This window comes from Entelurus aequoreus, linkage group LG05, assembly GCF_033978785.1.
Source record: "Entelurus aequoreus isolate RoL-2023_Sb linkage group LG05, RoL_Eaeq_v1.1, whole genome shotgun sequence".
Taxonomy (NCBI): Eukaryota; Metazoa; Chordata; class Actinopteri; order Syngnathiformes; family Syngnathidae; genus Entelurus; species Entelurus aequoreus.
Genome location: NC_084735.1, coordinates 21,277,042 through 21,304,348, shown reverse-complemented (window position 1 = coordinate 21,304,348; position 27,307 = coordinate 21,277,042). Strand labels below are relative to the sequence as shown.

Below are 27,307 nucleotides of genomic sequence, written 5' to 3'. Positions count from 1 at the left end.
GACTATAAAAATGGGACCCATTACCTGTAGAACTTGCACCTGGCTCGCTGACAACAAGCTATCCATACACTTGGGTAAAACAGAATCCATCCTGTTTGGGTCCCACATCAACCTCAAGAAAGTCAATGACTTCACCATAAAAGTGGGTGACATTGTTATCACCAGGAAAGGTGAGGTCACCTACCTAGGTTCCATTCTAGAGGCTAACCTTTCCTGTGATAAAATGGCAACCAAGGTAATCAAAAAGGTTAACCAACGAGCGAGATTTCTCTACAGAATCTCCTCTCTGGTCAACAAAAGCACCTTGAGGATTCTGGCGGGAACTCTCGTTCAAACCTTTTTAGATTACGCATGCACCTCCTGGTACCCTAGCACCTCCAAAACCCTCAAATCTAAACTCCAAACATCTCAGAACAAGCTAGTCAGGTTACTGCTAGACCTCCACCCCAGATCCCACCTCACTCCTACCCACTTCTCTAAAGTGGGCTGGCTCAAGGTGGAGGACAGGGTTAAACAACTTGCACTGAGCCTAGTCTATAAAATCCGCTACACCTCCCTGATACCGAAGTACATGTCAAACTACTTCCTTAACGTAAATGACCGCCATAACCACAACACCAGGGGGAGCTCCACTAACCACGTTAAACCCAGATTCCGAACTAACAAAGGTCTTAACTCATTCTCTTTCTATGCCACATCAATGTGGAATGTGCTCCCAACAGGTATAAAAGAAAGGGCATCTCTATCCTCCTTCAAAACCGCAATAAAAGTTCACCTCCAGGCAGCTACAACCCTAAACTAACACCCTCCCCGGATTGCTAATAATCAAATGTAAACAATCAAATGCAGATACTTTTTCTTATGCCTTCTGATCTCTCTCTCTCTCTCTCTCTCTTTCTCTCTCTCTCTCTCTCTCTCTCTCTCTCTCTCTCTCTCTCTATGTCCCCTACTTGATGTCCATATCCTACCCCCCCCCCCTCCACACCCCTGATTGTAAATAATGTAAATAATTCATTGTGATTATCTTGTGTGATGACTGTATTATGATGATAGTATATATGATAGTATATATCTGTATCATGAATCAATTTAAGTGGACCCCGACTTAAACAAGTTGAAAAACTTATTCGGGTGTTACCATTTAGTGGTCAATTGTACGGAATATGTACTTCACTGTGCAACCTACTAATAAAAGTCTTAATCAATCAATCAAACCTCTCTGCTTGGCACTCAGCATCAAGGGTTGGAATTGGGGGCTAAATCACCAAAAATGATTCCTGGGCGCGGCCACCGCTACTGCTCACTGCTCCCCTCACCTCCCAGGGGGTGATCAAGGGTGATGGGTCAAATGCAGAGAATAATTTCGCCACACCTCGTGTTTGTGTGTGACAATCATTGGTACTTTAACTTTTTAACTTTATAAAAGTATAAGGATTCACCTCATTATATTATTATACATTTGCAAATGCATTTGATCATTATATATTTTTTTTTACATAAGATGTAGACTGGCAGCTCAGTCGCCATAATTTTATTGTACAATTCATAATTTTTTTGAGGATATTACTGTAAATGGAAAAATGGTACCACTGTTTTTTCAAGTAAAAATTCTGGACGACAGAGCGGACATTTTTTTACTGTAAAATATGTGGTTGTTGTTGTTGTTTTTACAGTCTGTTACTGTAAATATAAAAGCGATTACACAAATTTTTTAAGTAAAATTGTGGCGACAAAGGGGACAGTTTTTTTTATCGTGAAAGCAATGGTTGTTGTTTTTAGGTGTATTACTGTAAATACTAAAATTTAATTTAATTTAAAATAGTACATTTAAAAAAAATTGTGGCAACTGATTTTACTCTAAAATCATTTGTCATTTTATGGATAACTTGCTTTGAAATCATAAGTCAATCAGATATTTATTTTTTGTTTGAACAGAAAAGTTTGTAATGTATGTTGATATAATATTTGTTACAATATTACAAAATACAAAACTAACAGTTCTTTATTACTAAAAATTCCTCCAAATGTGAATAAAATTGTATTATTAAAATGAACAACATTATTATTAGATTTATACATAAGTCAATCAGACATTTGAGTATTTATTTTCATTTTAAGAAAATAAATGTATGATAATTGTTACGTCGTGGTCGCATTTTACTGCACCGGATCGTTCTCCCAAGATGCAGACGGAACTCCGGAGGCAAGGTGCAGGCAAGAAAATGATTTATTGTCCATAAATCATGAAAAATACAGAAAAGCATGTCGATAGCATGGGAGCTATGGCGAAGCTTAGCACATGAACAGGAATCAAGAATCATAGAAATAATCAACGTAACGGAGCAAACAAAACAGCCAGACCGAGTGTGGCGAAAAACAGGAATGAGTAGCTCTCTGATTAGTGCCTGGAAACAGGTGAGCATCCCGAACACTAATCAGAGGCAAGTGAAACTAATCAGCACCCAAGGTAACCAAAACACAAACCCAGGGGTGCGGAAAACAGAACTGAGGCAGTCAAACTAAGTAAACAAAACATGATCCGGGCAACGGATCATGACAATAATATCCTATTTGTTACAAATGATATGCAATTGCATGCAGTACATGTATTTTTTCTGTCTAAACGGAAAAAACGAATAGATTTTGGTTAGAAAAGATTTATTGACGCATATTATTTCCATGTTTTTGCGGGCCACGTAAAATGTTGTGGCGGGCCAGATCTTAATGACACCTGTGCTCTAACCAAAGTGATTTTGCACTACAGCTTCTCTCCTGGTGTGGCGGCCGCCAATGATCCGGCACCCTCGTCTGGCCCCGTGAAGAGACGCACGCAGTCCCTCAGCGCCCTGCCCAAGGACGGAGACAGGAAGGTAAGTCCCGCATGAAAAGGTACAAAATCCCAAGTTCACCTTCTCCCACCGCCCCCAGAGGGAGAAAGACCACATCCGTCGTCCCATGAACGCCTTCATGATCTTCAGCAAGCGCCACAGAGCCCTGGTACACCAGCGACATCCAAACCAGGACAACAGGACGGTCAGCAAGATCCTGGGGGAGTGGTGGTACGCCCTGGGACCCAACGAGAAACAGCAGTACCACGACTTAGCCTTCCAGGTGTGACTCCATCTTTGTTTTTCATTTATTTCCACGTTTTTCATGGGACTCTTTTAGCCAGTTCAACCCAAAGGAGTGTTAGTTCGTGGGGCTGGACGATTATGGCAAAAATAATAATCACAATTATTTTTGATTGATATTGTAAACAAATTTGAAAACATGACTATTTAGAAAACATGACTATTTAGTCTACCGCCAAAACTCAACTGTATTCTAGAAAAGAAAAAAGAAAAAAATTAGTAACGAATAAACCACAACAAGTAAAATACATAAAATAAAATAGAATTCAACTTTTCCGTTTTGCTTTTTACTTTTTGTGTCAAATAAAATTGTATGAAATGTTTGGTAATTAAATGCAAAAATTCTCAATTTTTTTGGTGCAATACATCTTTGGACAATTTTGACCAGTATTTTAGGTCATAATAATTTTGTAAATGTATCAAATGCTTTATTAGGCCATAAGGTGAACCAGGAAAAAGTGACTAGAAAGAGATTTTCGTTCCCATGTCTGTGCACTACTCTTTTTTTTTTGCATTTTTGCATGGACAATGCCATTGTGGACATTATGTTAAAAGTTCTCCGCAAAATATCCTGGCGGTTATTTTTAGAGCCATAAATGTATAAAAATAGGAATTACTAAAAATATGAAAATCTTATGCAGCTGTTTTTTCTTGTAAATGTATTTACATTCATTCTGGAAACAGAATCTCTCTCACAAATTGACATTAATACTTATACCTAACATTTGAGACAAGTATTTTAGCATTGGTATACAAACCCCGTTTCCATATGAGTTGGGAAATTGTGTTAGATGTAAATATAAACGAAATACAATGATTTGCAAATCTTTTTCAGCCAATATTCAATTGAATGCACTACAAAGACAAGATATTTGATGTTCAAACTCATAAACTTTATTTACTTTTTGCAAATAATAATTAACTTAGAATTTTATGGCTGCAACACGTGCCAGAGGAGTTGGGAACGGGCATGTTCAACACTGTGTTACATGGCCTTTCCATTTAACAACACTCAGTAAACGTTTGGGAACTGAGGAGACACATTTTTGAAGGTTTTCAGGTGGAATTCTTTCCCATTCTTGCTTGATGTACAGCTTAAGTTGTTCAACAGTCCGGGAGTCTCCGTTGTGGTATTTTAGGCTTCATAATGCGCCACACATTTTCAATGGGAGACAGGTCTGGACTACAGGCAGGCCAGTCTAGTACCCGCACTCTTTTACTATGAAGCCACGTTGATGTAACACGTGGCTTGGCATTGTCTTGCTGAAATAAGCAGGGGCGTCCATGGTAACGTTGCTTGGATGGCAACATATGTTGCTCCAAAACCTGTATGTACCTTTCAGCATTAATGGCGCCTTCACAGATGTGTAAGTTACCCATGTCTTGGGCACTAATACAACCCCATACCATCACAGATGCTGGCTTTTCAACTTTGCGCCTACAACAATCCGGATGGTTCTTTTCCTCTTTGGTCCAGGGAACACGACGGCCACAGTTTCCAAAAACAATTTGAAATGTGGACTCGTCAGACCACAGAACACTTTTCCACTTTGTATCAGTCCATCTTAGATGAGCTCAGGCCCAGCGAAGCCGACGGCGTTTCTGGGTGTTGTTAATAAACGGTTTTCGCCTTGCATAGGAGAGTTATAACTTGCACTTACAGATGTAGCGACCAACTGTAGTTACTGACAGTGGGTTTCTGAAGTGTTCCTGAGCCCATGTGGTGATATCCTTTACACACTGATGTCACTTGATGATGCAGTACAGCCTGAGGGATCCAAGGTCACGGGCTTAGCTGCTTACGTGCAGTGATTTCTCCAGATTCTCTGAACCCTTTGATGATATTACGCACCGTAGATGGTGAAATCCCTAAATTCCTTGCAATAGCTGGTTGAGAAAGGTTTTTCTTAAACTGTTCAAAAATTTGCTCACGCATTTGTTGACAAAGTGGTGACCCTCGCCCCATCCTTGTTGGTGAATGACTGAGCATTTCATGGAATCTACTTTTATACCCAATCATGGCACCCACCTGTTCCCAATTTGCCTGTTCACCTGTGGGATGTTCCAAATAAGTATTTGATGAGCATTCCTCAACTTTATGAGTATTTATTGCCACCTTTCCCAACTTCTTTGTCACGTGTTGCTGACATCAAATTCTAAAGTTAATGATTATTTGCAAAAAAAAAAAGTTTATCAGTTTGAACATCAAATATGTTGTCTTTGTAGCATATTCAACTGAATATGGGCTGAAAATGATTTGCAAATCATTGTATTCCGTTGATATTTACATCTAACACAATTTCCCAACTCATATGTTTGTACTTTAATTTGAATTTAAATCATGAAACATACAAAAAAAATGAAAAAAAACGCTTCAAAATGAGTGAATAGCAACCTGTACAATGAACATACACATGGTACATTTTGCTAAACAATGATATTTTGTACATTAAAAATTTCAGTAGATACTGTGTTATAAGAGGAAGTAAAAAATAAAATAAAATAAAAAACACTTTGGCCCACAATGGCTGACATCAATCAAAATATCGAATAATGCCGAAAAATGGAAATACAACAACAACTGCATTGCAGTTTGGAATCTGCCCACAATATGGTATAAAACAATATTTACATGAACAAAACAATGTGTTGATGTCACAGCAGGTCTTGAGTATATTTTTTTTAATTTTTATTCATTATTTTGTCTTAACTTTGCACATTGTTGCACATATGCTTGTGTAAGGTATGTTTTTGAAACCTTTATTTTGTTAGTGTAATCAGACCAGACGGTGCTATTACTGTGAAAAGAGGAAGTGTGCTATGCTGTTCTCAGCTTGACGAGTAAGGAGACAGTTTGAGGCTGTAAACAAAGAGAGCCTCTGAAGTTGCGATTGCTGTCGTTCACAACAACACAAGCAGATAAGATGTGTTGTAAGTGTATGGATTGTTCTTGCTAGCTTTAAGTCACTGCTTCAAATGGCCGTATCGACATTGTTCAGTTGAGGACAGGGTGGTTGAGTGCGTCAGGGATGAATGAGCATCATTATTTTTCCTTCTCCTCACAATTTCACTCACATTTATGTCAATTTCACTGATATTCCACGCCGAACAGCGGATTCTGTTTTATTGGCCAATTATGTGACGCGGTCCGCGGTTACGTGATTGCGGAAATGTCTTATTTTTTTGTTGGATTTAACGGTAATTGACTCGGCATATTAGCGCTGTGTCAAATAAAAAGTAGCAATCATGGTGACGTCCCAAACTTCTAATGGACATGCTCTTTTTTCCACTCATTTGCTCACTTATCCATTTCACCATTACAAGCTCAGGAATTTGCGTGCACATTCATCGTTTTTTCCCCATTATTATGTTTTCATAATCATGAGAAGCCATAATCAAAATCAAAGTTTGATTAACTGTGCAGCCCTATAAGTCAGTCGTGTCTGTGTGATCATGTGACCGTCTGCCTCCAGGTGAAGGAGGCCCACTTCCGAGCTCACCCGGACTGGAAGTGGTGCAACAAGGACAGGAGGAAGTCTCTGTCTGATGGCCGGGGGGCCCTCAAAGAGCCGCGGGAGAGGAGCATGTCCGAAAGTATAGGTGTGTGCGTGTGTGTGTGGCCATGACATGATAATGTTCATGACTTATAAGGACAAAGTATAATGAGTAATAGGGGTGTCCCGAGACAACTTGTATTTCTTCCGATTCAATACCGATATCGGGTTGATACCATATCAGCATAAATCATTAGAGATGGGTACCATTTACATTTTACTAGGGATGATACTCGAAACCGGTTTTCCCGGTTGTTCGATAAGAAAAGAACCGAGTCCTCGGACTCGAATCCCTCTTTGAGAACCTGTACCCGTTATCGAGACCACTATAGTAAAGAAAAAGAGTTGGTTCTTTATTCGAATCCCTCGGAACGAATCTGTCCCGACCAGAAATGCTCCGTGTGACATCACAAGAAATGACGTCATGTAGCTCAGTCATTAGGCGCAGATAGGGAAAGCAGGAAAAACAATGCACCGGAAAAATCGCTCCAAGGTGTAATAAAGTTCAAAACAAAAGGTATAAACCAAACTTTACTGAGAGATTTGAGCAGGGTACAAACACATGACGAACACTTTTACGACCAGCCGGAAACATAGCAACCAGGCTAGCAAAGCACCTCCTTTACGGCAGCTGTCGCAACGTTCTTAAAGCAACCGCAGCACATACAACATATATGACATCTCCCTTTTTTAACTTTTGTTTTTCTTTCCTTGTAAACAAAACAAAATCACACTGTATATGTGTTGTCTGTCTAATTATAAATAATGCAGACGAGGCGTGTTGGCTGAGTTCTTGACGTTTACTTTCACAGCGTGCTCATAACCTCATTCTTAGCTGCTGGGTGACGACATGCAACAACACTTTTCGGGGCTACCGCGCATGTGCGTCACTCCCGTTGCATGCTGGGTAGTGTAGTTGTTATATTCCTAGCTCATAACATCACATCTTTCCCCCTATAAAGAAATAATGTTAACTCAATAAAGTGTATTTCTTTTTTTAGCTTTAACCTTTCTTTTTTTAGCATTGTAACCACATTTGCAAACAACTTTTCTCTTCATAGAATTTTTTTTCAATAAAGAAATAAAGTGCAAAAATGTCAAAGCATCATAACAAACAGTTAGGTCAAATAGCAGAAGTACACTTTTTGGAGAGCTGTATTATTTTCAGTTGTGTGCCCAAGGGACTGATTTTATTTAACACTATGTACCGAGGATGTCGTTGTGGCTTGTACAGCCCTTTGAGACACTTGTGATTTAGGGCTATATAAATAAACATTGATTGATTGATACACCTATAGTGATCACAGAAACAAGTTGTTTTTGTGTTACTGTATATACTGTATTTGTTTTTCTGAAAAATCCCACTTAATATACTTTGGGTAACAACAGTCAATATTTGTTTTTTATTTTATTTTTTTAGGGGGGTAACAGTCAATATTTATTTATTTATTAGATTAATTTTTTTTCCTTATATAATAAAAGTGAGCTTTTGTTAAACCAAATATTGTGTTTTTTTCCATATACAACAACCTATCTGGACTCGATAAGGAATCGGTTCGATAAGAAGATTCGATAATAGGCTCGAACTCGATAATTTCTTATCAAACATCATCCCTACATTTTACTGATACGGTACTAATTCCCGGTAACTGGGAATCGATACCAGTACCCAACGGTACCAATTTTTGGTGATTTTGTGTGTGTTAATAAATTAATTGTATTTGATAATAAAAATCTTTTTTTTATTGCATCATTTAAAAAATAGCTTATTATGATTATTTCTGTCTAGTTGTTATATCTTGTTTTATTATCATCATATTATCATTTGCAATAAGTTTCAATAAAATGTCAAAGACGTTAGATGTCATACTAGGTTATGGTGTGTTTTTTTATTTATTGTTGCGCCCTAAATGTGGTAATACTGTAAGAATTGTACTTATTACGCACCACCTGTTTGATTGTAACGTGCATCTTGGTTGTAGTTTTCATTGACAAATAAGGTGTTGAGATCGCCATGTAAAATCACTAATGCTAATCAATAGCATGTCAATATTAAAGCCAATGTATGGTATCGTCAAGCTAGTGCAATTTTGAAAAAGTAACACCAGACTTTACTAACGTTGGATAGTTTTTTGAGTCAGAGTTTTTGTTGGCATTCAAAATTGCAACATTAGCGAGAGGTCATTTGGCTGGGTACGTTCTCAGTGCTGTTGGGGTGATCGCCAAGTGAGTCGGCAGCCGGGCGTGACGTCACGCGCAACCCTGGTACCGTAACATGATGTTGTTGGACTTTACGGAAGTCGGTGCCTGGTAGGACCGGCGAGATTCGGTCAGTGCTAAAAATTTACCGAATTCGGTACATATCCCTACAAATTGTACATAGTTTTATTATTTTGTAGTGAGGAATGTTAGAAAAGGTTTGATTAACTAAAATAAATACTAAAATAAGAAATACTAACCTATTTATTACTAACTGTCTGAAATGGACTTATACCACTGTCTTTAAGTTAAAGTGAAGTGGTAATTGTTTTTTGCAACACCTCGTGGCCACAACAATTCATTAACTTAAGCTTACGAGGCAGTAAGTTGAATGATGTGGACACCTTTGTTACTGGATACTTTCTAATATGCTTCTGCCTTGGAGACTTTGTGTGTGTAAGTAACATGCAATTATAATGATTTAATACTTGTTTATATTGACAAGATTGTGGAAGTCTCTCTCCCTAGTGGGTTCTCCTGACGCTGACAAAGCTTCACACTAGTCCGGATGTCTGGTGTTAGCAATGTCTTTTTATTCGGCAGCGCACACACGCTACGAAAAACACCCCCAACTTTCCCGTTTCTGCTCTGTGACTTTTCAGTCTCTCAATGTCCAGTGCGCGTCCGCTCAGTAACTCCAACTCCAACTCCAACAACTGGGTCTCGGTCCGGCTGCTGCTAATAAGCATGGCAAGTGATTGGATGATCAGCCCCAGCTGGATAATCCAATCACCTGCCAGCTGTGCTTCGAGGCCGGTCCTTAAACACCCCGCTCCGCGGCAGGCCCGCAGACCACGCCCCCCTCCACAAAGATGTCCAATTGTTCAATGAAGGACACTTCTATGGCGTCACATTAGTGCCAAAAATCCAAGCGCATAAAAACTGTTATCGCGCGCTGTTTCTCCACTTCGTGCGCGCAGCGCGCGCCACGCTTTTGCGCGCGCGTGGTGCCTATCTGCGCGGGCGCCGTCTCGGTCTGTGCGTGCGCCGTCTCGGTCTGTGCGCTCTCTGTGTACTCCTGGGATCTCTCCTCGCGCTGTCATGTTTCGTTTTGGTACTTTGGGGGCGGGCATGCTTAGACGGCCCCTTCTTTCTGATTGGCTCTGAGTGTTTTTCATATGAGCCAATCAGAAGTATAGCAGGGCGGGTCATCGTCAATATGTATCAAGATTTACGGAGGAAGAAGTGGATAAAAAAATGTTGGCTGAAAAAGAGGTAAGTTGAGGGACACAGTTATTTACATTATTGAACTGGTTTGGAGTGATTGTAAGGGTACTATTACTACTACTAATAATAATACATTTTTATTTATAAGGCACTTTTCATACATTTAAAATGCAGCTCAAAGTGCTTTACATAGTTAAAAACAAAATGAGAAATAACGCCCACATCCCATGAAGACAGTCAAACATGTACATAAAAATAAACAAACAACAACAATAATAATAATAACAACACAATGACAATGGCACATGCATGGATACAGAGGCTCCAGCGAGAAGAGCCAAGCACAGGAACCCTCTGGACGTAAAGATCCAGAGGGCTCTTTGAGGAAACACTAGATGATAAAATAAATGAATTAAAAATAATTAAAATACACATCAGGTAAAAGTCCAAAAATAATATGAAATAAGATGAGATATAATCAAACATAACAATAAACTACAATATGAAATATAAATATAATAAGACCATATAAAAATAGGCTAAGATATGATAAAACATAAAAATAAGCTAAGATATGATAAAACATAAAAATAACTAATACTAATACAATAATCCTGCACATTGGGCCTAATAATTGTGTAGTAAAGTGGTTTTTGAATTCGAGCAATGTAATCTGAAAGATGTTTAAAATAACAACAATTAATGTTAATATTTTTGAAACAGTATGCTTCTCATAACATGAGTATCTGTATGCATGAGAGAGTGTAAAGAAAAGCATTGATATAGTTTCACTTCATCTGCCTTTTTTTACAACCTACTTGAAGTTGTATTTTTCAAAGTCGGTCATTGAGTACTTTGGTACTTTGCCGTCAATGCCCCCCTCAAAAAAACTCCTCTCCATCCCTGCCAGCATTTCTGTTTAGAAAAGGAAGATGCAAATTGGTTACTATAGAATACAGAAGTACAGTATATAACCAAAATGTGTAAGACCGATGACATGTCATGTCACAGCACATTTAATTTGAAGGTCAACAAATAAAACATACCAGTGTTAATAAAATAAAATAAATAAAACATACCAGCCCACACGATTTTTCATTTACATTCAAATTTTGTAATGCAATCGAACAGAATGCAAAAGAGATGAGCTGGCTAGTCAGGCTAGGAAAGAGGTGTAAAATACAGGATGTTTCCGGCCAAAACGGGATACTTGACAAGTATTAGGACTATGATGAGAAGAAAAGTAATAAAACAAGCAACAAGCGAAACAACACAGCAGGGATGCTGTGTGAACTAGCAAGTCCAGGTGCTTTTTTTATTAACTCATGTGCAGTGCATTTAATGTTTTCAACTAAGATAGCAGTGGAGCCTCCATTCTTCTAACAAGTCAGTAAACCCTTACAATCACTCCAAACCAGTTCAATAATGTAAATATGTGTCCCTCAACTTACCTCTTTTTCAGCCAACATTTTTTTATCCACTTCTTCCTCCGTAAATCTTGATACATATTGACGATGACCCGCCCTGCTACGCTTCTGATTGGCTCATATGAAAAATGCTCAAAGCCAATCAGAAAGAAGGGGCCGTCTAAGCATGCCCGCCCCCAAAGTACCAAAATGAAACATGACAGCGCACAGACCGAGACGGCGCGCGCGCAGAAAGACACCGCACGCGCGCAGAAAGGCACCGCGCGCACGCAAAAAGGCGCCGCACGCACAAAGGCACCATGCGCGCGCAAAAGGGTGTCGCGCGCGCGCACAAAGTGGAGAATCAGCGCGCGATAACAGTTTTTATGCGCTTGGATTTTTGGCACTAATGTGACGCCATACACTTCTTACATACGTCTCGCTTGTGTGCTATTGTTTGCTTAGCTGTTGTGTAGCTGCTAGCTCCTAGTAGCCATTAGCCTTGCATGTTTTGTAAATGACTTGACTAGAAATTGTGTGTTTATTGGAGGACATTTTCTAGGTGTTTACCTGGCTGTCCAGCTTTGCACAAGGAAAGATCGGACATTCTTGATGCAAGCCCATATCTTCTGATACTTGTTTTTTTTGCTGCTATCGGATCGGGACATCTTTAGTACGTAAAAAGAGTTTTCTTTAAAGTGTTCCCACATACTTGTACTATTGTCCAAATTGTCTTGCTAAGATTAAAGTTCCAGGACTCTCCAACCTCCATCCAATCATTGATTAGGAGCTGTGACCCAACACTCCTGAGGTGTTTTTTAATGGCCCTCCACATATTGTAATAAAATGAGGTGTATATATGTTGATATAACTCAAAGTTACTTGTTCAGCGCGTACATTGCGACCTGACGTAGTGCATTTACTCTGCTCAAATGATCCGCCATATTGGCTCAGACGCCTTTTCTTCTCCCCAGACGCTCATTTGGAGTCTCAGGCGCTGGAGGCTAAGCTGGGAAGCGCGGGATGGACGGGCGGTGCAGACCTCCAAGGGGGGCCGTTTGGCGGGCAGCATCCCCGTCCCAGAGCTTTCTCCCAGAGTGCCATGCACACCCTAGAGCAGCGGGAGCACAAGAGAGACCACGAGAAGGTAAAGGATGATTATGTCTGCAGCTCCAAGGCAGCCGGCGCACTCTGGAGAATGTATGTGTGATTATGTTTTCCAGAGAACAAAGCAACACAAGCACACACCGTCTCGGTGTGTGTGTGTGTGTGTGTGCGTGCGTGCGTGCGTGCGTGCGTGTGTGTGTGTGTGTGTGTGTGTGTGTGTGTGTCCTTCACACCACAAAAAAACTCTTTGTGTGAGAATGGTTGAGGCAGAAATCTCTCGGGGATCTCAACCTCCAACTTGCAACGTCTCACTTTGGGCTTTTTAATGCCTTTGAAGGTGTCAGACACTTTCATGCTGTAAGCACTACTGCGTGTGTGTACTATTCTGGTATACCATCATACACAGAAAGTCTTTTTGCCCCGCGTCAGGAGGGCGGGCCCAGCTTTTTACGGACCCGGCCGCTGCTGCACCCCTCACACCTGGGCGCCGGCGAGGACGTCACCAGCGACGAGGAGCGCATGGTTATCTGTGAGGAGGAGGGGGACGATGATGTCATGGGTGAGTGCTCATGTCCAGCAAGTCCAAATGAAGTCCACGTTTTGGGTCGCTGAAAAGTTTAGAGACAATTCCAAAGCCTCCCTACCTATTCAGTGGCCTTGTGGTTAGAGTGTCCGCCCTGAGACTGGGAGGTTGTGAGTTCAAACCCCGGGGCCAAGTCATACCAAAGACTATAAAAATGGGACCCATTACCTCCCTGCTTGGCACTCAACATCAAGGGTTGGAATTGGGGGTTAAATCACCAAAAATGATTCCCAGGCGCGGCCACCGCTGCTGCCCACTGCTCCCCTCACCTCCCAGGTGGTGAACAAGGGGATGGGTCAAATGAAGAGGACAAATTTCACCACATCTAGTATGTGTGTGACAATCATTGGTACTTTAACTTTACTTCTTTCTCGCGTTCATATTATGATTTTTAATCCACAGTGTCCATTTTGCCTAAATTAATCTCCTTTTTGACCTGGTTTAGATTTAGTTCCTCCCACACTGTTGAATGCATTGGGCAGAAATCTCCTTTTTTCTTTAAAAAAAAAAAAAAAATCCTTTTTGACTATGTCTTTATTCACAGGCAAACATCCAGCTGGCTGTGAACACATGTTTTTGTAGCGATCAATGTGCAATTTTCTTTCTGATTTGAAATTCAGACTGGTATCGGCGATACCGATACTTTGTGCAAATGCACCTAATGTCTCTGGTCAAACGTAAAGATTACTGTGTTTAAAATGTGGCCGCTCTTAGGGAATTATCATCAAACGATATAAAATCACAGGGCGAAACAAATGGTGGCGTTATTCTGCGCTGAATGCGTTATATTTAGAGATCGACGGATTATCAACCGGGCCGATTATCAACGCTGATATTTGGCATTTTGGCGTAAATCGTATTGGCCGTTTTTTTTTTAATCAGCATCGGCCTTTTTTTATTTTTTATTTTTTTTACAACACATAAGGAGATACATTATATACACATATGATACCAGTATTTAGTCATTTAAAAAATAATAATCAGTGAAGTAAATAAATAAATGATAAATGGGTTATACTTGTATAGCGCTTTTCTACCTTCAAGGTACTCAAAGCGCTTTGACAGTATTTCCACATTCACACACACATTCACACACTGATGGCGGGAGCTGCCATGCAAGGCGCTAACCAGCAGCCATCGGAGGCAAAGGGTGAAGTGTCTTGCCCAAGGACACAACGGACGTGACTAGGAAGGTAGAAGGTGGGAATTGAACCCCAGTAACCAGCAACACTCCGATTGCTGGCACCAACTTCGCCACGCAACAAGTAGGTAGTAATAAGCACTACTCAAACATAAGCTTGTTTTGCCCTGCCTGAGAAAAGTTCCCTTTTTGCTGGAACTCAATTTAGTTTTTTATTCATTTAAAAAAAAAAAAGATTACTCTCATTGTCAATAATTCTCCCCAAATATGTTTAGATATCTGACAGGGCGTTTCTTTGAGTTTTTGTGAGTATTCTTCTCCAGTGTGCGCCGTTGCTTTTACAGCGGCGCTCAGGCGTCCATGCCCCCTTTCTCTACGTGCAGTGCTGGTCTCCCTACAGTACTTCTCCTCTGCTTACCTGTCAAAACTTTAAATTTTTGCAGGGAAATCTAGTTTTTGTTCTTCTTTCCTGGCGTCTTGCTGGTCCCATTTTGTTTGTTTTCACTACTACAGCGATGGAGTGGCTCAACAAGCCATTAAGAGCTTTAATGGGCCCTTTAATGGGCTCATTAAAGGGATGCAGCAAATTTCACGTTATGTGATTGTATGTATGTATATATGTGTAATATGATACATATATAGGTATATAGTAGGGGTGTAAAAAAAGAAGATTTTTTTGAATGAATCACGATTATTTGTAACGATTCTTAATTGATTAAAAAAAAATCTAAAATATATTTTTTCCAATCTGTCCAGTTCAGCCACTCAGGCAAATCATATTGTTGATGTAAATAAATGATCATATCTGATGTACAGATTTATTTTACAAAGAACAACTGTGTGATACTTCTCTTATTGCCTTATTTGTATTTGACTTTATTAAACGTTTTACGTAATATCGACGATTTTCACGGCTGTTTATTTTATGGAGGAATGTAGTTAATCATAGAACTTGCACCCAATGTTAATAAAAAGTATTTATTTTGAATCGAGAATCATTAGAATCGAATTGTGTGGTGCCCAAAGATTCACAGCCTTACTATATACATATATATATACATACATATATATGTATACACATATATATACATATATATATATATTTGTATATACTGTATGTGTGTGTGTGTGTATATATATATATATATATATATAAAAGGCCATTAAAAATAATAACCTACCCAGTGGCCTAGTGGTTAGAGTGTCTGCCCTGAGATCGGTAGGTTGTGAGTTCAAACCCCGGCCGAGTCATACTAAAGACTATAAAAATGGGACCCATTACCTCCCTGCTTGGCACTCAGCATCAAGGGTTGGAATTGGGGTTTAAATCACAAAAAATGATTCCCGGGCGCGGCACCGCTGCTGCCCACTGCTCCCCTCACCTCCCAGGGGGTGAACAAGGGGATGGGTCAAATGAAGAGGACAAATTTCACCACACCTAGTGTGTGTGTGACAATCATTGGTACTTTAACTTTAACTTAACTTAATTACATTAGGTGTGCTGAAAGCTGTAAAAACCCTGACATAAGTAAAATTCCTAGCTGCATTGTGAGATGTGTCTTATAAAATCCAAACACTCTCCCCAGAGGACTCATGTCCCGAAGGCTCCATTGACCTCAAGTGTAAAGAGAGAGTGACGGACAGCGATGAAGATGAAGCTGATGGACAGGTACGCCTCGTGCTGCATGCTAACTGTGCTAACTCAATCAAAGCAGGAGAGACTGCTTATTTTTCGTCTCCATCTTTTCCTTTTCTCCAGCATGGCTTCCAGCCACGAGCTCGCTCCTCCGTCGCCTCGCCCTTGCCTCCCACCCTTCGCGCCCACTCTACTCCAGCTGGAAGGAGCGCGGGAGGAGGAGGAGGAGGTGGTGCTGATGAAGGGCGTGAGAGGAAGATCAAGAAGGAGGCAGGAGAAGAGGGCAGTAAGGGAGTCTCCATCAGGGGTGAGGCTGGGGTTGGAGCAGGTATCACCTTCCTGCCCATCGCGGCGGGCACGCAGACCCCACAGGGTGTGACCCAGCTCCTCAGAGCCGCCCCTGCTGCGGTGAACAACGTGGTGCGACCCATCGCCAGCGCGCTCCTGCCTGCGGAGGGCGCCATCATCCTCAGCGCCCCGCCTCAAGATAAGAAAGCCACCCTCCTGATTGGAGGAAGCCAGCAGCCGCCAATCGCCACAGGGGGTGGGTACTTGTCCTCAACTTCCTCCCCTGGTCCAGTCAGTGTACCCCCCATATTGGCGGGGAGCAGCCTGGTCAATAGCCTAGTTATGGGAGGCTCCTTGACGCCCTCCCAGCCCTTGAAGCTTCAGCCCCCCCGTGCTGTCATAAGACCCGCTACCACCACCTCCCCACTCGCTTTCCCCCCTGCTTGCCCCAAGCCACTAGCGCAGGTCCAGTACATCCTGCCCGCCCAAAGCCCATCTCCGCCTCAGCTCACACACCAGCAAATGTTCTCAGTGCCCACTGAAGCTCCCCTGGCCAATGGCACGCACTTGGGGGCGGGATCAACATCTGCATCCGGAATCAGAGGTGAGACCAGATTGGCTGAGAGTTAAAAAAGTAACTGGACTGTTGGATTTTTATGGTGTCAAACTCGTGCCCTCATAGGGCCACAGCGAATATTTATGAATATAAACTTATAATACCCTTGCTACACGATTTACATTGGCAACCTATTTGGATTGTTATATTTTTTCCTTGATTCGTGGATAACTTGTGTCAAACAAATATTTAAGTATTTATTTTGATAAACACACAAAAAAATGCTTGGAACGTCTTGTTGCATAATCAGATCATATTAAAGTGTAGAACATATGCAATTGCATGCAATGCATTTTTCTGTAAAAAACAAATACATTTAGCTAAAAAGTGCTTTATTATTTCCAGGCTTTTGCAGGCCACATAAATCATCCTGTAAAAGGAGGTAGAGAGCCACGGGCTGCATACAACAATCTGGCGGACCAAGTAAAACGATGTGGCGGACCACGTAAGATAACGTAGTGAGCCACTTTAAGTGAAGTGGCGGGCCACAATTATTGATGTGGCAGGCCACGTTGAATGATGTGGCGGATCACATAAAATTACATGGTGGACAACATAAAATGACTTCAGCCACATAAAATAATGTGGCGTACTACTTAAAACTATGTGGCGGTTCACAATAAATGGCGAGGAGGGCCACATTTGGTCCCTGGGCTTTAAATTTGACACGTGGGGTTTACATAGATTGACAGTTTCTTGTTGAAAAAGCGCCACCCACCCTTGCCTAAGTGACTTGATGCAGAAGCGTCCTCGCACAATGTTTGTGAAGGCATGAATGTCCCCCTCCCTTCCCGTGCCGATGTCCCCCGCCCACCTGTCTTCTTGCTTCCATTCAAGTCTGCTGTCTCTTTTCAGCCGTTCAAAGCCAGCTGCAGAGCAAGATGCTGGTTCCCATGGCAACAGTCAATACGGGGCCCACTCCTCCACATCCTCCCATCTCCTTGGTGGCCCCGCCTCTTCCTGTGCAAAATGGTCCCGCCACAGGAAACAAGGTGGGAGATAGAACCACAATGTAACCCAGCATATATATATACATATATACACACATACATATGTCTATATATATATATATATATATATATATATATATATATATATATATATATATATATATATATATATATATATATATATATATATATATATATATATATATATATATACAGGGCTCGAATTTTACTGCGGCAACCACGGCGGTTTTCCGCGACCGCCCTCGTCTTTCGCCGTAATGGCCAAAAAATTTACCAACATTTTCGGCAAGAACATGCCGTGACTGCCCTTGACTTTTTACTTGTTAATGGACGAGGGGTGTAACAGCAAACGGTATAATGATCATTTGCGATGGTTAGTAATACCGTTTTAGTTTTTTTAATTACCGAAAAACCGTCATTTATTAATGCATTTTTGGCAAGACGAAGTCAGGTGCATGTACACTAGCGGTGTTTGGCTGGATAATTATGGCGGACCAACGACACCGACTTTGCTGCAGAGATTTCCCCTCGGAGTAAACGGAGCTTTGGTTTAACATCCTTTTCCCTCGCTTCCCACTGTGTGTTTAAGAGTGCACTGCTGTGTTTGGATGGAGACAGGTGTGGAAAATGTTGGAGACAGATGCACTTGTCCCCACACTAAAAGTATACAGCAAAGGAGAAAACTATTTGATTTTTGCAGCAGGCGATGTGTCGTGAACGTTATCACAACTTGTTTATAAAGTCTTTACTTTGTTGACTGGGATGTTCACTCCTCCTTTTTTAATTGCAAACTGTATCAGTGTTCAAATAACATCAAAACTGGCTGAAATGTTTTGTCATCTCATCGAATTGAACGCTGGCTGTGAAGATTTTTGATTCGATGTGACAGGGATCACTCCGGGTTTTTTTTGTTGGCCAAACTGTTGTACTGAAACACTAGGGAGGCATTGGAGAAGAACAAAGCTTGTTTGGTAGACTTCATCTTCATTAGCCAAACTGCTTTGTGTTTTATTTTTATATCAAAAAGTAAACACAAGTTTGTTTTTACATTAATTGGGTTTTTTTTATGTCATAAAGGTGTTACTTCAAAAATCAATCATTTGACACAGCATTTTGTTCATGTTTAATTGTGTATAGTTAATTCCTATGCAACATATTTATGGATCTGTCCCAATACAGCATCTAGATGTACATATAAATGTACATCACTTTAAAAAAAACAACTCTCTCTATCAAAATGTAAAAATAGAGATAAAGGCATCATGTAATGACAAAAAGCTGACAAGTTGATGTTATTAAAGAATTAAAAAAACTAATATTTGTCTATAAATATATGGATAACGTTTATCTATAGTCTTTTTATTAGACATTACAAATGACATGATGGTATTACGTTCACACCTCAGAACTGCTTTACTTAACAATCAGTAATCTTTAAGGCAACACTTGCCTTGACCTTAAAAAGTTAAAATTCAAGGCCTGCATATATGTATGTATATGTATGTATGTGTATGTACATATATGTGTATCTATCTGTGTATATACTGTATATATGTAAACATATATATATATATATATATATATATATATATGTATATATATGTGTATCTATCTGTGTATATATATATGTATACATATATATATATAATATTTCAATACATACTGTGTGTATGTATATATACATATATGTATATATATATATATATATATATATATATATATATATATATATAATATTTCAATACATACCGTGTGTGTGTATATATATATATATATATATATATATATATATATATATATATGTGTGTGTATATATATATATATGTGTGTGTTGGGAAAAAATCACAAGACTATTTCATCTCTACAGGCCTGTTTCATGAGGGGTTTCCTCAATCCTCAGGAGATTGAGAAAAATCTCCTGAGGATTGAGGAAACCCCTCATGAAACAGGCCTGTAGAGATGAAATAGTCTTGTGATTTTTTTCCCACACATACATATTACGCTCTACCACGGTATCGAGCACTATTTTTTTTTTTTTGGATAATCTAATTAAGACATATATATATATATATATATATATATATATATATATATATATATATATATATATATATATATATATATATATATATATATATATATATATATATATATATATATATATATATATATATATACACAAATTAACCTTGTCCAAGATAATGTCCAAATCATAAAAATATTATTAATGGTGATAATTTGTTGTCCTGCATTCAGATTGCTCCTCTGCCTGTGGTCCAGTCCAACGTTCACACCGCAGCCGTGCAACATGGGAGCCCCTTTCCTGTTTCCATGGCGACGGTGATGACTCCCTGTGCCGCCGCACCCCCACACACCGTTATTCTGACCTCTCCGCCCACCAGGTCAGGAACACCTGAAAGACTTCACATTGGTTCTACGTGATTAAAGTGCCTCGCTCCTCCCAGGATTACCTACGTTCAGTCGAGCCCAGGTGTTACCACGGCGATGCCCCAGCAAGCCCCGCCCCCACCGGGTTCTGCCTACCTGGCATCTCCTCTGGCGACTTTAGGCTTCACTGCCATCACGCCGGCCGGGCAGACTCTGGTTCAGCCCGTCGTGGGTCCGCCTCCAAACGTCACCTGCCAGAACCCGACGGCCAAGGTGGCGGCCCCTGCTGGTCATCAGGTAAGGAAGACCAAAACTTAGCCAGTAGAGAAGTACATGTTAAAAGTGAAAGAGGTGTATCTTGCATCATGCATTTATTCGATAATCAAATACAGGCGGTCATTAAAGTATTAACCGACTGAGTGAGAATGTAGCTCCGCTTCCACAAGCCCAGGGAGTTTGCATTACCACAGCGTGCAGAAAACCTCCAGAAGCCTGCAAGCCAACCTTTCTCTTCTATTAGTGTTAATAAAAAGACAGCTGAGAGACACTTTGAGCACCACTGCTTTACTTATTTCACCAGGAAGGCAAAGTGTGGCCTCGGGGGCTATTTGCTGAACGCACCCTTTTTTTTTGGCACTTTTGAGTAATAAAAAGACAAAAAACATAATAAAATACAGCCTAAAGGCATAACATAATGAGAAAAGGCTGAATAAAATGTTGATATAATAATGAATATAAACACAAAGATTTGTTTTCAGATTATAAACACAAAGATTTGTTTTCAGATTAATGGTTTATCTTTTTTATTAGCATATTTCATTATAAATGACATGACGATGTCACACAACCACCATATTGAAAGAATATTATTAACAATATTGTTTATTTTATATACTTTATTTTAAATGTAAAGTTTTATTGCTATTTATTAGCATATTTGTAAGCATGGTATTGTTAGGATGTTATAGAACAGTGCTGTTATTTTTTTTAATGTAATGGCATCTGATACTTTAATTAAAGCAGTAAATATAAAAGTACATTTTACAGTTTTTAATTTTTTTATTGTGGTACTGAATAAGTATCAAGAATTGTGGAATCAGTATCAGGTATCAGTATTAGGGCTGGGTGATATGGCTGAAACTGGTATTACGATATAAGTGTTGTATATTGGTCGATATCGATAATTATTACATGTTTTTTTATAATCTATCAAAATTAGGGACCAGAAGAAAAATATATTACACTTTTTTTTAATTGTTTCAAATGTAATCTTTATTATAATCCCCTCAGCAATCAAGGCAGAAAGGAAAGGAAATGTCAACAGAAGCATGGAAAACACTCAAACAATGTAAACAAACAAAAAAATTCTATCGGATTGAACACTTAACAATAAGCTGTTAAAATTAAGGTGCAAAAAAAAAAAGTAATATGTAAGAAAAGCTTGTTAAAGAGTAACAAAATAGTGTAAAGTGTGAAAATGTAAACACAGAGAAACCTGAGAACTATTTTCTACAATTTTAGTGCCAGCACGGCTGTGCTCTAAAGGGTGAGCGCGGCTAAGGTGGTGTGGTATTACTGGTCTTGGTGGGGACGAGCGCCTTGCATCATTCACAGACCACATTGGTCTGACTACGGTCCCTTTGAAAAAATCCCAAAAAAATTGCCATACTGTTGAGATATATTTTCCTCTTTTGTTCACAATTTCTTAATTTTTACTTTCTCTTCTCACTCCATGCAAAGAATCAACAAAGATGGCACAACCAAACTTGATAGTTAATACTGTTATCAGTGATCACTTCCTTCATTGCTCGGTTACCAGAGAGAAAATTTCTTTGTTCATGCAACCAACCTTGCTTCGCAACTTGAGGTTTCATCCAATGAAGAAGAAAAAATAATAGAATGTTTTATCCAACGCATTTTTTATTGATATCGATTCCATGTCTTTTACGATATAGATTGATAATGTTTTATCGCCCAGCCCTAATCGGTATCGACTACTGGTGTCGTGACAACCCTACTGGGTACAATCTAATATGAGATCCAATACGTTCCTTGCCAGGTTCTCACCGCCATTTACCCTGCTCCGACTGCTCAGCTGGTGCCCATGACGACAGTGTCCTCTGCCGCCGACGCCCCAGACCAAGACGGGCCAAAGCCTTCCCCGGTGGTAGAGCAGAAGGTGGACATGAAGAAAGAGTCGGACGCTGAGGAGGAAGACGGCCGGCACACGTCCAGCTCTGCCACCGCCTGCACAGGTACATTTTACCCAGCATGCCGAGCTCATGCAGGCACACTTTTGTGAATGACGTCACGCTAATGATCTTCGTCTTCTTATCGGCGGAACAAAAAGAAGACGCCGGTCGGTTCATCAAGCAGGAGGAACATGGCGGGGAAAAACAAGAGCGGCTGGATGAGGAGAGGACGGAGGAAAACTGTGAGGAGAAAAGAGGCAGAGAGTTGGAGAAAAAGGAGCGCAGCAGCAACGAGGTGAGACAAGTTGAACTGTTGTTACGCTGCGGTGATCAAAGTTAGCATGTACCGTATTTTCCGCACTATAAGGCGCACCGGATTATAAGGCGCACCTTCAATGAATGGCCTATTTTAAAACTTTGTTCATATATAAGACGCACCGCATTATAAGGCGCACCACGTTATAAGGCGCATAGAATAGACGCAGTAGAGGCTGGGGTTACGTTATGCATCCATTAGATGGAGCTGCGCTAAAGGGAATGTCAACAAAACAGTCAGATAGGTCAGTCAAACTTTATTAATCAGCGTTCTGACAACTCTGTTCACTCCCAAAATGAATAAACAGCTGTTTTATTATTTTCCCCGAGGTAATGTCAGTGACGCAGTGTTTTGTTTATCTTTTAACAACAGCCAGGTATAACATGTAGTGGAACATTTATATCACATAGTGGAGGGAAACATTTCCTCGATTCAATAAACACGTAAAAAACAGTCTGATACTGTTACGGTAAATCAAACGTTAGTGCAATCACAATATAGCAACACTCGAAATAGTGCAAAGCAATAACAATATATCAATAACTCAACGTTAATGTCACACAAGACAACACACAAAATAAACATGTAAAGCTCACTTTATGAAGTTATTCCTCATCCACGAATCCCTCGAATTCTTCTTCTACAGTGTCCGAATTAAACAGTTGGGCGAATACGGCATCCAACATGCCCGACTCCGTCTCATTAATCGAGTCAGTGTCGCTGCTGTTATCTAGCAGTTCAGTGACAATGTTAAATTATCTCGCTGCTGCTCTATTCCCGTGTTCCACTGCGTGACTGATCGCCTTGAGTTTAAACTCTGCGTCATAAGCGTGTCTCTTAATAGCAGTGTTGTTTTTGACAACCATCTTACATTTAGTCTTAGTCTTTTGGACTAAAATGCTTATTAGTTTTAGTCACATTTTAGTCACTTTTATATGTAATAGTTTTAGTCCAGTTTTAGTCGACGAAAACTCAAAAGGGTTTTAGTCTAGTTTTAGTCGATGAAAAGTCAAAAAAGTTTTAGTCCAAAAAAAAGAATAAAAAGTATAATATAAGTATAGTCTTTTAACAAATTAATTTAGGTCAATAAGTATTGGAGATTGCTGTTGGGCAGTGTCACACATAAGTTGTGAAAATAGCAGCAGATCTATAAGTTCAACCCATTGTAAGCTTGCAGATCTGCTATTTTCACAAATAATAACAATAAAGGAATGGTTTTAGACATATAAGGTTTCCACCCAACAGCAAATTTCTGATCCAAGGATTGTGTATTACACATAGATAAAGTGGTAACAGTGGAATCAAAGTACATTACTCCAAAAAAGCCAAAAAACAAAAACATTCTACTTCAGCAATTGTGGCTTTATTTCTCAGAATTTGTTAAAGTACAATGAACATAAACATGCCCAAAATATGAGTGATGGATGAGGAACACATATGCTCAACTTGGCCCTGTCTGCCAGTGCAATTACAACAGATATCATACAACCCCACTCTCTTTAATTTGTGCAAACCATGTAATACAATAATCAATTAATTCCTGATTCCTTAATGGGGCTGCACAACGTCACTTGTGGCTTTTAGGCTAAAGCTAGCACACTCTACGTATAACAGTAACTCGACCTGTTTAACATATCAAGTTACGTGCTGACAGAACGTACTAAAGAGATAACCACACCGTTACTGAATGTAAACATGCTGCTAAAGTAACACACACATAATGAATTGACGTTAGCGTAACAAAAGCTAACTTTAGCCTGAAGTTAGCTGCCCATTTGCGCCAGGACTATGTGGAAAACGTACTAATGTATTAGCTAACTATGACATTTATCGATTATGTTAACAGCATTTGTAACTTACCTTCGAAAAAATATCCTTGTGGCGAGCCTTAAGGTTGGTCGTATTTTTTCTGCATATTTTGTGGCCACATTTGTCACCGTCTTCCTTCACAATACACTCTGTTTTATTATCTGCTGGGTTATATTTAAAATACACCCATATGTCGTCTCTACGTTTGCGACCACCGAGCCCCTGTGTTGAAACTGCCGCCGCCATCACGGTCCATTGCCTGATGAGTAACAACAGTCTGACGTGTTGAGCACGTTGTGCGCTGAACGCCAGTTGGTGGGCGTGGTTTTAACTGACACACACAATAAACAGAAATGTCATGCATTTTAAACGTCTGACAGATTACCCACTAACATTTTCGTCCGTTCTCGTCTCATCAACGAAAACTCACACACGTCTCGTCATGTTTTCGTCATCAGTGAGACATGTTTATCTCGTCACCGTCTCGTTATCGTCATGAAAAAAAGTGGCGTCAACGAAATGATTTCGTCATCGTCTTCGTTGACGAAAACAACACTGCTTAATAGGAGCCATTTTGGGATCTTTACATAAACACACAAATGGAAATGAAAAGGCACGCCTCGCGCAGTCATATATCCCAGCATGCATGCAGTCGGCGGCTGCTTACCGGAGTTGCGAGACCTGTTGTGGCTCAATATTGGTCCATATATAAGGCGCACCGGATTATAAGGTGCACTGCCAGCTTTTGAGAAAATTGGAGGTTTTTAGGTGCGCGTTATAGTGCGGAAAATACGGTACATGTTTTCATCCTCCAAACGCATTTTGACGCACAGAATCTGTACTTGCACACATTTTGGCGTTCAACCTGGACAATCCTATCCAGCGTACGCTACGCCGGCCGCCCCTCCCCCTGCAAGTCTTTTGCGCAGCGTGGCGTGCACCTACAAAAAGCCTAACCTTAGACCACAGGTGTCAAACTCAAGGCCCGGGGGCCCGCGACATCTTTTATCTGGCCCGCAAACACCTGCAAAGGATATGTGTCGATAAAGTACTTAGTATTTTCTCACTAAATGTAATTTATTTTTTTTATTTTGACAGAAAAAATATATGTACTGCTTGAAATTGCATGCCTTTTAAACTTTAATAGTATCCAATATTGCAACAAATATTACAGTATATTATCCATCCATCCATCCATTTTCTACCGCTTGTCCTGTTCGGGGTGGCGGGGGGTGCTGGAGCTTATCTCAGCTGCATTCGGGCGGAAGGCGGGGTACACCCTGGACAAGTCGCCACCTCATCGCAGGGCCGACACAGATAGACAGACAACATTCACACTCACATTCACACACTAGGGACCATTTAGTGTTGCCAATCAACCTATCCCCAGGTGCATGTCTTTGGAGGTGGGAGGAAGCTGGAGTACCCGGAGGGAACCCACACAGTCACGGGGAGAACATGCAAAGTGCACACAAAAAGATCCAGAGCCCAGGATTGAACGCAGGACCTTCGTATTGTGAGGCACACGCACTAACATTTGTTCCACCGTGCTGCCCAGTATATTATCATAATTTCCAAAAAAATTTTGTCTAAATAAAAATACTTAACTTTACAGCAAATTACCCATAAAATTCATAGAAATGACAATACATTTTCCGTTGTTCTTTTCTGCATTTTACTGTAAATTCAAAAAAACTACAACTGTTTTTTGCCTTAAAAATTCTGTTGACTGAGCTGGCAGTTTTTGACCGTAAAATCTATGGTTGTTGTTTTTAACGGTGTAGGAAAGACGGTACATTTGTTTTTACGGTAGAAAAACTGGCAGCTAAGTTGCCAGAATAAGAAAATAACTTGTACTGTTTTTCCATTAACAATATAATGATGTAAAAACCTATGTCAATTTAACACAATAATTCTGGCAACTGAGCTGCCAGCTTTTTCCGTAAACCCCACACCCCAAAAAAAACTAACAGTGGTACTGTTTTTCCATTTACTGTAAAATTTTGTAAAAAATAAAAAAAACACTATATTTTATAGTAACATTTTGTAAATATAAAGTTTTTACTGTAAAATCAACAGTCTACTTAAAACTATTTATATAATTAATAATGAAATCCAGAGGCCTTCAATAAAAACGAGTTTGACATCCCTGCCTTAGACTGTGCAGGCTGTGATTTTACACCAACATTTGCGAAAAACTAACTGAACTTGAATACTTCCAGCTGCAACAACACTCCATTCAAATAGCAAACAATGCTATTTGAAAATTTACATAATTGAGGGTTTCTTCAAGGTCCCCTTTTAAGTCCACTCCTCATTTTTCTCGTATTGGGATTTATGTAACTAAGGTGTGTCTGTAGCTTGTTTACTTCAGATGCAGTCAGTAGTCGTTTCTTCAACTTCTTTAGTTATACTAGTGGTCTAAAGTGGACTATTGCACTCTTCAAATAGCATTGTTTGCCACAATCAGGCGGTCCAATACCCCATACTCTCTGAGCACTCTCCACAGGACATTCAGAGGGACACGGTCAAATGCCTTCTTCAAGTCCACTAAACACATGTAGACTGGTTGGGCAAACTCCCATGGTCCCCTCAAGGACCCTGCCTATAGAGCTGGTCCACAGTTCCACGACCAGGACGAAAACCACACTGCTCCTCCTGAATCTGAGGTTCGACTATCCGGCTTAGCCTCCTCTCTAGTACACCTGAACAGACCTTACCAGGAAGGCTGAGAAGTGTGATC

At 40.1% G+C, this 27,307-nt stretch overlaps 1 protein-coding gene across 7 annotated transcripts in view; it reads left to right on the top strand.

Annotated features, from left to right (window-relative positions):
- cica (capicua transcriptional repressor a) overlaps positions 1 to 27,307 on the top strand; it is a 124,680-nt gene that overhangs the window by 85,350 nt on the left and 12,023 nt on the right. For 4 of the 7 annotated variants that reach the window (XM_062047380.1, XM_062047381.1, XM_062047378.1 and 1 more), the window contains exons 6-17: positions 2,765 to 2,870; positions 2,929 to 3,111; positions 6,605 to 6,731; positions 12,492 to 12,664; positions 13,054 to 13,183; positions 15,935 to 16,017; positions 16,108 to 16,876; positions 17,744 to 17,880; positions 20,116 to 20,261; positions 20,325 to 20,544; positions 22,307 to 22,502; positions 22,598 to 22,734. In XM_062047380.1, coding sequence (XP_061903364.1) covers positions 2,765 to 2,870; positions 2,929 to 3,111; positions 6,605 to 6,731; positions 12,492 to 12,664; positions 13,054 to 13,183; positions 15,935 to 16,017; positions 16,108 to 16,876; positions 17,744 to 17,880; positions 20,116 to 20,261; positions 20,325 to 20,544; positions 22,307 to 22,502; positions 22,598 to 22,734 — 2,407 coding nt within the window. The remainder of the gene's footprint in view (positions 1 to 2,764; positions 2,871 to 2,928; positions 3,112 to 6,604; positions 6,732 to 12,491; positions 12,665 to 13,053; positions 13,184 to 15,934; positions 16,018 to 16,107; positions 16,877 to 17,743; positions 17,881 to 20,115; positions 20,262 to 20,324; positions 20,545 to 22,306; positions 22,503 to 22,597; positions 22,735 to 27,307) is intronic. The other 3 variants (XM_062047384.1, XM_062047383.1, XM_062047382.1) reach the window with 3 other exon arrangements.